The 12,290-nt window shown below is 50.0% G+C and overlaps 1 protein-coding gene across 10 annotated transcripts in view; it reads left to right on the top strand.

The window, feature by feature from the left end:
• The first annotated feature begins 301 nt into the window (after nt 1–301).
• Nucleotides 302–12,290, top strand: part of obsl1b (obscurin like cytoskeletal adaptor 1b) — a 50,097-nt gene continuing 38,108 nt past the window's right edge. For 4 of the 10 annotated variants that reach the window (XM_035393007.1, XM_035393010.1, XM_035393009.1 and 1 more), the window contains exons 1-6: nt 304–1,045; nt 2,813–3,923; nt 8,961–9,230; nt 9,371–9,631; nt 10,019–10,324; nt 11,538–11,804. In XM_035393007.1, coding sequence (XP_035248898.1) covers nt 2,909–3,923; nt 8,961–9,230; nt 9,371–9,631; nt 10,019–10,324; nt 11,538–11,804 — 2,119 coding nt within the window. In that variant the 5' untranslated portion in view covers nt 304–1,045; nt 2,813–2,908. Of the gene's footprint in view, nt 1,046–2,812; nt 3,924–8,960; nt 9,231–9,370; nt 9,632–10,018; nt 10,325–11,537; nt 11,805–12,290 lie in introns of all 10 variants that reach the window. The other 6 variants (XM_035393001.1, XM_035393005.1, XM_035393002.1 and 3 more) reach the window with 2 other exon arrangements.

Raw genomic sequence — 12,290 nt, forward strand, 5'->3', positions numbered from 1 at the left:
ATGTATAATTCATTCTGTGTGGAATTAGCATGTTATTGTGTTGGTGTGGGCTTTCTCTGGGTTCTCTGATTTCTTCCCAAGGTCCAAAAACATGCAGGTTAAGCTAATTTGAGGCTCTAAATTGCCTCTAAATTGCACTAGAAAATTTTTTTGAGGGTAAGCAAAATTATGGGCCTGGCTGGACTGAAGGGCTTGTACCATCATGAAACTTAAAAATAAATTAATTGTCAGTAACGTCTATAATTATTAAATACAAAATGGCATGGCTAAATACATTTAATTGAAAAGCACACACAAAACCCAGTGCTTTCAGCATTGTTTCATGTTGAAAACCCCATCTTATGTAAGAGCGCACCAAAAAGTATTGAAGTCAAATTTTAGATCAACTATGATCAACTAACAGAATTCAGGGACCGAGTCAGGGGTGGGAAATGGCCTTAATAACAAAAACAGGGTGTTAGAAGTCCTTGGGGGCTCAAGACTGCCCTTCTCCTTCAGGCTGCACCGCACCGTTTTAAGTGAGAGCAGCGGTCTGTGCTGGACCAGCCCGTGGGTCTATCTTTAGCCCTGGCAGGCAAGTGAATGGAAGGACCAGCTTATCTTCATCGCTGTCATCGAGGCTGCCAGTATTTTTAGGAGACGGCGACAGCTGCGAAAGCATTTAACGGTCTTCCACGAACAATGACACTCGGGGTGTCTCAGGACTGAGCGGGTCAGAGACCGCGAGGCTGGAGAGGAGCGAGCGCAAGCGTGTCCCGGAGCCGGCAGAGAACACTAAAACACCCCCCCCCCCCAAAAAAAAATCAGCGCGGAGGACAGGAGGACAGGCTCGCAGGATGGGCCGGCAGAGGGAGAGGAACTGACGGGAGAGGGACGCGCCATTTTTCTTTTCTGGAGAGAGAGGATTACTGCTTTGAGGAGGACAGCCCGGAGCGGACGGCCAGGCGGACGGGAGACTGAGGCCCGCGGCTGGGAGAGCAGGGCGGCGGAGCGGAGCGGAGAGGTGGCATGCGCACAGGCGACGGTCCCTGAGGTTTGCGGAGAGGTAGGTCAAACGAGGAGTATCGCGCGCACCGATACCGGGGTCAGGGGTCGTTCTAATTAAACCAGACGAGAGGACACGGGGGTTAATCTCCTCTTAGACCCAGAGGAAATTTCAAAGAGCTCTGGGACCAGCCTCCACGAGTGCCTGGCTGGAGGAAGAGCAGGCCACCAGAGGATCGTCAGCATATTTTCAGTGAATTTCATCCTGATTTCATATCTCATAATTCTAAACGCTATGCCATAGAAAGAGAATTTGTGGCATGACAAAATGACCGGGTGCATTTGATTTGAGAGTAAAATACATTTGCTACACGTCAGACAAATCAGGAGATGGATCAAATGTGATTCTCAGATGAGTGATAGATAAGTGTGGTGTTGGTGTCAGGTTCTCTATATCATGCCTGTTTGAAAAGTTCCCAAAAAAATCTACTCATGAATCTCATTATGAACTCCCACCTGACAATGTATCAAGTTAAACGCGTATGCGTGGACTGCTCCGGTGGCAGAGATTTCGCCTTATTGCACAAGCGCGATCTGCCAGGCTGGTTTTGCGGCGTCTGACGGGGACCTGAGGCACGCGGTAGGAATAGGTTATGGCGCCGTAGGACGCCTGTGCTGGGATCGCTTTCTCTGCCGGGACAGCTGTGTGTCAGAGGGAACAGGAACCACGCAGCGAACGAGCGAGCGCTCCTAAAAGGGGTAAGCTTGGCGTTGCGCTTGGGACGGCCCTCTTAGCGGATACCCCAACGAGGAGAAACGCGCCGTTGCCACAGTCGAAATCCAGAAGCTGGAGAACGGTGGCCTCAGAGAAGAGGTGAGGCTGAGGAAAGCAGGCAGTTCAATGCTCTACCGACAGAGTTCTTTCCACTTTTGGTGTGGAGAAAACTGAAATTATTCTGAGGAAGGCCGTTTAGAATTGGGCAGGTGCCAGCCCGGGTGTGGCAGGCCACAGGCGCAGTTTGCCTGTGTTTGTGCGAGCTTGCCTGTGACGTCCCGGGTTGGAAAGCTGTGCCGGGCCTGTGTTTGTGTGAGCTTGCCTGTGACGTCCCGAGTAGGAAAGCTGTGTCGTGCCTGTGTTTGTGTGAGCTTGCCTGTGACGTCCCGGGTTGGAAAGCTGCGCCGGGCCTGTGTTTGTGTGAGCTTGCCTGTGACGTCCCGAGTAGGAAAGCTGTGCCGGGCCAGTGTTTGTGTGAGCACGTGTGCTCCAGGGGGTGCTTTGTGATACCTGACACAACCCTCTCCCAGGCCTTTATTTAGGAGGACTATTTAAAACTCTTTCTCTCTAAAATACAGCACCAGCTGTGCTGCAAATGCACCGTGGGGCAGCTGTGTCGTGAAAGGCTGTTATGTCTCCTCCTCGCTGACTTCCTGATTCGGCTCGTGCACAGGGATGGGGGGGGGGGGAGACTGTTGCCCCTTTGGGACCACCTTTGGGAGACTCTCTCCTTTCTAATCCCGTTGCTATCAAAAAAACCCTGTGAATACCTCACTAAATCATATGAGGGACAAAAAAGCAAAGCTATTTGTGATCCAAATGAGAGTTCTGTTCCCTCTACTTGGCTACTCAAACTATACACCGAGTTATTTTTATGACGTGTTCTCATTGTGTTGTTGGTGTTTTTCATTGCCAAAGCAAGGGGAAATAGAGATGCAACACTTTTGCTAGCACAGGCTAATGAGTTTTTTTATGGATAAGTCCAAACGGAGAGGAAAGCAGTGAATGTGTTTTTGAAATGGCGATAGTGAGCAGTTACTTGCCTTTCCACAGCACTGCGCAGTTAAAGGAAGAGGGGAGCTCAGGGTGCTTTCGGGGGAGACCGCGCGCCCGTGACCTGCGCAACGGGAGGCTAGCAGACGAGCCAAGATGGACGTGTTCGGCGGGGCACCCCGCTTCCTGGCCTACCCTCGCCCGGTGATCGTGCAGAGCGGCACGGACGCCGCCCTCAAGTGCCAGATCGCCGGCGACCCCCGTCCCGCCGTCATCTGGGAACGGAACAACGAGCGGATCCAGCCCGAGGGGCGCTATCGCCTGTTCGAAGACGGGAACGTCTACAACCTGATCATTTCGGGGGTGACCAGCGAGGACAGCGGCCAGTACATCTGCAAGGCCAAGAACAGCATCGGCGAGACGTACGCGGCCGCCACGCTGAAGGTGGAGGGGGAGGCGCAGGAGAAGGAGCTGCGGGAGGAGAACCGGCCGCGCTTCCTCATCAAGCCGCTGTCCACGCGCGTGGGCCGCGGGGAGGACGCCGTGTTCTCCTGCAAGCTGTGGGGCAAGCCGCTGCCCGAGGTGGCGTGGGAGAAGGACGGCAAGCGGCTCAGCGAGATCTTCGAGAGCACGCACTTCAGCGTCAGCTACCAGGACGGGGGCTGGTTCCAGCTGAAGATCTTCAAGACCAGAGCCCCCGACGGCGGGGTGTACACCTGCAAGGCCAAAAACGAGTTTGGGGAAGGGCTGGCGGGGGCCGTGCTCCTGGTGGACGCGGGCCCGGGGCACGAGGAGGAGGCCACGCGGAACGGCTACGCCAACGGGCACTGGAAGGCGCACCCGGGCAAGGCCAGGGGCGGGCGGCAGGTGGCCACTCGGCCGCGGGAGGAGCCGCTGCCCCACTCCGCCAAGGTGAAGATGTTCGCCGTGACGGAGGGCAAGCACGCCAAGTTCCGCTGCTACGTGACGGGGAAGCCCAAGCCAGAGATCATCTGGCGCAAAGACGGCCGGGTGATCCTGTCGGGGAGGCGGTACCTGCTGTACGAGGACCGGGAAGGCTACTTCACCCTCAAAGTGCTGTACTGTAAGCAGCAGGACAACGGGGTCTACGTGTGTGCAGCGTCCAACACTGCCGGGCAGACTCTGAGTGCCGTCCACCTCACTGTGAAAGGTAAGGCCTTTCCCTATGCTTCATTCCCTTTTGGCTTTGTGTGGACCACATTTCTGTTCCCGAGTAACCAAAAATATATGGAAACCCCAGTGTAGACCAGTGTAGGCCTTTAAATATGACCAAAGTTTTTTTTTTTTTCCTTTACTCACCAGGTTTTAATGTTTGGTAATGCTTGGTGACGTGTGTAAGGCAGGTTTCTTTAGCTCCAGTCCTGAAGGGTCATAGTCTCTGCTGGCTTTTGTGATTTCCTTTTAATCAGCAGTCAATGTAAGCCTTGACAACAAGGTGTTCGGACACTTTAGCCAATTAATGTCTTAAATTAAGCACTTAAGTGCAGGGACACATCAAAAACCAGCAGACACAGCTGCCCGTTGAGAGGTGAGCTTGAGATGGATGGCTGAAGGCATTCCTATGCACTGTATACAGTGCTCTGTGCTATGCATGGGTGTAAGCATGCAGATGCCTCCATAATTGATAATTGTGCTGCTGTAATCCTGGCGGCACTGACGGACGAGCCGAAGGGAAGCAAGCGTTTCGGGGGGGGGGGGGGGTGGGCAGCTGCCAGTGTAATCTGTCAGTTATTTGGCGCCTGCCGCGTCAAAACATCTCAATCCCTAATCTACTGGAACATTAATGAGATGGCGGAACTGTGTGAAATGCACCCTGGGAGTTCTAATGGCACCTGACCGAGCCAGGCCCATTGAGATGGCGTCCGCTTCAGCAGATACCGAGTCTGCAAACTAAACTCGCTCAGGCTCTGGAAGGTCTGGAGGCCGCACATGTGACTGCCAGCTCGGTCGGGGGGGCGGGGGGCAGTGGGGGTAGGATCGGGTTTCTCACATGGCTCACAGGACATTCTGAGCTGTAGGCTTGGCTGGCAGCATAACATCGCAGGCAGGATGCAGGCAAACTAGCACTTTAACACTTTTACAGTGTATGCAGAAAGACGAGGGGTCAGAGAATAAGCGTTTCTTTGAACTAAGTGCAACACTGTGAGATTAAATGTTCCTGACACTAGAACATTGCAGCAATTGGCAGCTGTCAAAATATTAATGCAATCTAAAGGAGGTTATAACTATAAAGTCAGATAAATACCCATGTTCAGTGATACTACTATGGTGTCAGCTGCAAACAATTTATTTCCTATCTGACGCTTCAGTATGATTAAAGTCTTTCCATAGCTTAGCCAACAGGCATCACTTGTCTTTTTCAATCACATTTTAACAGATTTTAACAGATTTTGATTCAAATTTTATATACAGAATCAACAAAGTCTTTCATTTTTCTGAATGGCTAATGTTATGCAAATCTAATCTGAGCCTTGTCATGTAAGGTTAGTTTAGTGCTGGGTAATGCATTAGCATAGCCTAGTAGCTGCTGGGTCTTGCGTTAGCATAGCCAAGTGCCTATTGTATCTGTTACTGCATGAGCATAGCTAAGCACCTACTGGGTGTGCTCAGCATAGTCTTGCAAATTTTTGATATTCATTGTAAATTTAAATATTCACCAAAAATCTGACATTTTTCCAAGAGTTAAGAGTGTAAAGTCTATTGAAATATAATTCAATATCAAAAGCTCAGCCCTTTCATTATTAAGGCATTGGCTGACAAGTTTAGTTTTTACGACCTTTCCCAAAATTTTGTGATTCTTTGCTTGCTAGCAACAAGGCTAATGGTCTGGATGGAAACCCAGTTCTTTTTCATTTAGGATACAATAATAAATATTATTGTATGCTGTAGACAATACAAATTTTTGTTGAGAGCTGTTTACTTTGATTCAGACAGCATGTATTGCTAAAATAAGACAAATGTGTACAATAGTTCTTTTTCAGAGGATAGCTAAAGTAAATGTAAGTAAATCCAGTCCAGTAATTAATTAGCTAATAGTTAAACTGAGTTAGGGTTAGGGTTAGGCTGCAATTGGGGTTAGGATTAGGTTGTAATGAGTGAAGTTTTGTTTTGGTGGGCAGTTATGTTGGGCATTCTCATTGATGTGTTACCGCCTTTTCCTGTACCTTCAAGAAGAGCATTGTAATTTCATAACTATGCCTTTTGTGTCTGTCTAGCTTGATAATAATAATAATAATAATAATAATAATAGCTGCCTTTAACTTAAACATATCCTGAGGAAGGCATTAGACAGGTAGAACATGGCTTTTATCTGACAAATTCTTACTTATCAATTCTGTATTAATAAGGAAGGCATATTACTGATAGCCACAACCCTAAAGTGGTTTAGCTGCAGACCACAAAAAGAGGGGAAAACTGAAGAGTTTAACAGACTGTCTCACTCATACAGCAGGTCTGAGCGTTCTGTATTGCGTTCTGTCTTTTTAAGAGCGGACATGTGCACTGACAACTGGCCTCCTACGCTGTGCGGCTAAATTTAGCAGCTGAATCACGCTGCGGGATATGAGACTGGGGGGCAGCAGATTGCCTGTGAATGCAGGGCAGGGAACCTTTGGGGGGGGGGGGGGGGTACACCAGAGTAATCTCTCCTCAGCTGTGCCCCGTCAGCACAGCTCGTTTTACACACCTGCAACACTACGGACCCTGAGCGGAGGGGAGGGGGCTCAAGGTTTCACACAACAGGTATAAAGCGGGATTCCATATTGGTAGTTCTTCAGTTAATCAGTAAGCAAGCTTCCCAGGCAATAGTGCATCAACAAGGAAAAAAAGGCATCAACCTTGGATTTCTTAACTATAAGCTAGCACAGCTTCTGAGAAAAGATGGTTACCACCAAATGTACAGTCTTTAATATGGAAGCGTTGTTCTTGGGTCCTTAACAGATATCAGACCATAGACCCAATCTATGAACTAGAACAGAAACTTAACAGAAACCAGACCATAGAGCCCATCCATGTAATAGAACCGGGCGTGACAGATACTAGACCATAGAGCCCATCCTTGCACTAGAAAAGAGCCTTCACAGATACCAGAATGTGAGTCCCATCCATGCACTAGAACAGTGCCTTAACAGATACCAGAATGTGGGGCCCATCCATGTACTAGAACAGAGCCTTAGATACCAGACTGTGGGGCCCATCCATGTACTAGAACAGAGCCTTAGATACCAGACTGTGGGGTCCATCCATGCACTAGAACAGAGCCTTAGATACCAGAATGTGGGGTCCATCCATGCACTAGAACAGAGCCTTAGATACCAGACTGTGGGGTCCATCCATGCACTAGAAAAGTGCCTTAACAGATACCAGACCATAGAGCCCACTCATGCACTAGAACAAAGCCTTAACAGATACCAGAACACAGAGCCCACCCATGCACTAGCAGAGTCTTAACAGATACCAGACTGTGGGCCTCATCCATGCACTAGAACAGAGCCTTAGATACCAGACCATAGAGCCCACCCATGCACTAAAACAGAGCCTTAACAAATATCAGACCACAGAGCCCACCCATGCACTAGAACAAGGCCTTAACAGATACCAGACCATAGAGCCCACCCATGCACTAGAACAAGGCCTTAACAGACACCAGACCATAGAGCCCATCCATGCAATAGAACAGTGCCTTAGATACCAGACTGTGGGGTCCATCCATAAACTAGAACAGTGCCTTAACAGATACCAGACCATACAGCCCACCCATGCACTAGAAGAGAGCCTTAACAGATACCAGACCATAGAGCCCACCTATGCACTAGAACAGTGCCTTAACAGATACGAGACCATAGAGCCCATTCCTGCACTGGTGGTCACACTCCAGATACCACAGCTGAAACGAAGCTGTCATGCGCACATTTAGTTCTTTTTTTTTTTTTAGATAATCCAGATAATCCAGCGGTGGGGTATTTTGGAGAAATAATACTGCCTAGAGACAACCAACAATGTTGTCTGACAGAGTAATATTGAGCAACATATCAAACCTAATTTTAAAGACGCTTTTTGGATTTGTTTTTTTAGACATTTGCTCTTTCGAATTCGGCATGCAAGTTCCTGTGTGTCATCACATTTGAGTACTTGGCGGGATTGTCGCACCTGACACCACCAGTGGAAAATAGCATATAGAGGAGCAATTACAGAATGCAAACACATTGAATCAATATTGCTGTAAATATTCCAGCATGAGAAGGTATTGCATTGGTATTTTTTAAGGATTGACAGTTTAGAGGTCATTGCAGTTCACTGCTGTTGGCTACAGTGTTGTTTCAGTTGCCTTTCTTTTGTGTCCAAGCATTCTAGCTGTTTGTTTCAACTTATTCCACAGAAGACAAATCAGTTGCTATTAGTGACTGTAGCCAGCCTGTTGCTAGCCAAACAAACCTTGCACCCTGGAGCATGTTTCATAATAACTCAAGTTATTTAGTAAATTTGGGCAATGTGTCAAGTTCTGTCCAGTGTTGGACAAATGCTGTATGCTGTGCATACAGTGTACCTCACTTTTTTAATATAGATTTTCCATGACTCTATTCAGAGTGACTGGCAACAGCAAAAATATACCTGCCAACGGGATACGCGTTTGTTCATTCTGAATTGTAAACACACATAAGCGCCAAGCATGTTAGATTCAGGTCCAAGCAAGTCTCTCTCTCTCTCTTTCTGTATTTATCGGTCTCATTCTCTTTATCTCTCTCTCTCTCTCTCTCTCACACACACACACACACTCACTTAAATTGATGCATTCTACATTGCTTGTTTTAATCCATGACAATGCAGAGCAGTTGAGGTTAAATATCTTGCTCAAGGGTACAATGGCAGTGCCCCAGCTTGGAATCAAATTCACAGCCTTTGAGTTAAAAGCAGAGTTTCCTAGCAACTACACAGTGGTCCACATGCCCTCTCTTGTTCCGCAGTTTCCCCACTGCTTTAAATATGTACCTTATACAGAGATCCCATGCTGCTGTTGCTGTTATATTTTTAATATTATTTCCACTTACAGGAATAGGGAATATGTTTGGTGTCCTTTATCAGTGTTATCAGTATTCTTTCGTTTACTTCACACTGAGAGATCCGCCCCCTTACCGTTGTGTGCTTTAAAAAAGCAGAAAAAAATTTCCTGCTGTCCTCCTTCTGCTAGAGCCTCTCGTCCGCTTCAAGCAGCCGCTCAGCGACCTGGAAGTGTTTGAGCGGGAGCTGGCCATCCTGGAATGTGAGGTGCCCGAGGACTCCATCCCCATCACCTGGTACCTGGAGGACCGCAGGCTGCATCCCGGGGCCAAGTACGGCATGGAGGAGTGGGGCACGAAACGCCGCCTCACCATCCGCGACATCGGGGCCGACGACGACGGCATCTACCTGTGCGAGATGGCCGACGGGGGGCGGAGCATCGCGGAGGTGGCCGTCAAAGGTGAGCGCCTCGCGCCGGCGAATCACCCGCCTGGCACCTGGCTCAGGGGGCAGGCAACGGCTGTACCTCTTCACCCTCAAACGCGTGTTTTTAACAGGTAGAGCAAATCCAGCGGGTGTCAAACCAACTCTGTTTCGCAGGTACGATAGTGCGCAAGCTCCCGCGCAAAGTGGACGTGCTGGAGGGAGAAAACGCGGCCTTCTGTGTGGAAGTAGAGGAGGAGGAGATGGAGATTCACTGGTACAAAGACGGTGTGGAGTTACGGGAGACCCACCAGACCATCATAAAGTCCTTCGGGAAGACCCACATCCTGGTGTTTGTCAACGCCTCACCCCAAGATTCCGGCAAGGTCACCTTCATCGTGGGCAGATCCAAGACTTCGTCACAGCTGAGAGTGAAAGGTTAGGATAACTAATTGATGTTTATAAATATACTGAGGTGTTATGACAACATGGTCAAACCGTAGACAACACAACAGAGGTCATTGAGTTTTGAGGGAGGAAGGTCGCGACCTCACAATTCAGTCTGGTACAGACCCGGCCTTCTCTTCACTGCCTTTGCTCTCTAATAAGGGAGCCAACGTGAGGAGGCTGAAGAGGGTTCACTGTCTGGGTGAAACATTCACTGTGTTTAGTGTAATTTATACCTACTCATTTAGTGACATTTCACATTGATACAATACTGTATATATACTGTAATACAGGTACTACTATGTAATTTATACTTAATTAACACTCGGCCTGCATCTCTCACTGTGTGGGACGACCCTCTCCCCCCTCCGGGCTCAGCGGTGAGGCACAGCTCCCCCAGCTGTCCCGTGGGTGTGCAGATTAACACTGAGCGGGCCAACGCCGCGCTCCTCTCCTGGGTCCCGGCGCCCGACTCGCGCAGGAACCCGCCCTCGGGGTACGTGCTGGAGAGGCAGGAGGTGGGCTCCCAGGAGTGGCTGCAGTGCCTGACCACCGACTCGGCCACCGCCGTGGAGATCCTGGGGGACAGCGTGCCCTGCGAGGCCGACTACCGCTTCCGCATCTGCAGCGTCAACAAGTACGGCAGGAGCAGCCACGTGGAGTTCCCCCGGGCTGCCCACCTGGGTAAGCTCAGGCATCCTGATTAGAGTTCTGATTGGGTGGGCATCCCACCTGGGTAAGCTCAGGCATCCTGATTAGAGTTCTGATTGGGTGGGCATCCCACCTGGGTAAGCTCAGAGTTCCTGATTAGAGTTCTGATTGGGTGGGCATCCCACCTGGGTAAGCTCAGAGTTCCTGATTAGAGTTCTGATTGGGTGGGCATCCCACCTGGGTAAGCTCAGAGTTCCTGATTAGAGTTCTGATTGGGTGGGCATCCCACCTGGATAAGCTCAGAGTTCCTGATTAGAGTTCTGATTGGGTGGGCATCCCACCTGGGTAAGCTCAGGCATCCTGATTAGAGTTCTGATTGGGTGGGCATCCCACCTGGGTAAGCTCAGGAATCCTGATTAGAGTTCTGATTGGGTGAGCAGCCCACCTGGGTAAGCTCAGAGTTCCTGATTAGAGTTCTGATTGGGTGGGCATCCCACCTGGGTAAGCTCAGAGTTCCTGATTAGAGTTCTGATTGGGTGGGCATCCCACCTGGATAAGCTCAGAGTTCCTGATTAGAGTTCTGATTGGGTGGGCATCCCACCTGGGTAAGCTCAGGCATCCTGATTAGAGTTCTGATTGGGTGGGCATCCCACCTGGGTAAGCTCAGAGTTCCTGATTAGAGTTCTGATTGGGCGAGCAGCCCACCTGGGTAAGCTCAGGCATCCTGATTAGAGGTCTGATTGGGCGAGCAGCCCACCTGGGTAAGCTCAGGCATCCTGATTAGAGGTCTGATTGGGCGAGCAGCCCACCTGGGTAAGCTCAGAGTTCCTGATTAGAGTTCTGATTGGGCGAGCAGCCCACCTGGGTAAGCTCAGGCATCCTGATTAGAGTTCTGATTTGGCGAGCAGCCCACCTGGGTAAGCTCAGGCATCCTGATTAGAGTTCTGATTGGATGGGCATCCCACCTGGGTAAGGTCAGCCGTCCTGATTAGAGTTCTGATTGGGTGGGCATCCCACCTGGGTAAGGTCAGCCATCCTGATTAGAGTTCTGATTGGGTGGGCATCCCACCTGGGTAAGCTCAGGTGTCCTGATTAGAGTTCTGATTGGGTGGGCATCCCACCTGGGTAAGCTCAGGTGTCTTGATCAGAGTTCTGTTTGGGTGAAAAGGTATTGAATGGTCAGTTGCATTTGGAAGCTTCAGAATCTGACTAGTTCCTGACCCCCCGTGCTTGTTACCCTTTTCAGTGCCGGTAGCTAAAATTCAGACGCCGCTGCAGGACGCGCTGGTGCCCGAGGGCCAGGACGCCAGCTTCACCATCGAGCTGTCGGCCTCGGTCATGGGGACCTGGTTTCTGAACGGCAGCCAGCTGCAGGAGGACGAGCGATTCGCCGTGCGGCGCTCCCGCACGCACCACTCCCTGCGCGTCCGCGGGGTGCGGGACGCCGACAACGGCGCCGAGATCACCTTCATCGCCTGCGGAGTCCGAGATTCAGCAGCGCTGTACATCCAGGGTAACACTGCGTTTCACACACGTGTCTCTATACCTACACCGGTCTCTCATTCACATGCATAATATATATGATACACAGGGAGTGTATGATATATACACTCACCGGCCACTTCATTAGGTGACAGGAGTGGCACCCGGTGTGGTCTTCTGCTGCTGTAGCCCATCTGCTTCAGGGTTCGACGTGTTGTGCGTTCAGAGATGCTCTTCTACATACCTTGGTTGTAACAAGTGGTTATTTGAGTTACTGTTACCTTTCTACCAGCTCGAACCAGTCTGGCCATTCTCCTCTGACCTCTGCCATCAACAAGGCATGTTCGCCCAGAGAACTGCCGCTCACTGGATATTTTCTCTTTTCGGACCATTCTCTGTAAACCCTAGAGATGGTTGTGCGTGAAAATCCCAGTAGATCAGCAGTTTCTGAAATACTCAAACCAGCCCGTCTGGCACCAACAACCACGCCACGTTCAAAGTCACTTAAATCACCTTT

This window comes from Anguilla anguilla, chromosome 15 (genome assembly GCF_013347855.1).
Source record: "Anguilla anguilla isolate fAngAng1 chromosome 15, fAngAng1.pri, whole genome shotgun sequence".
In the NCBI taxonomy this organism is placed as follows: Eukaryota; Metazoa; Chordata; class Actinopteri; order Anguilliformes; family Anguillidae; genus Anguilla; species Anguilla anguilla.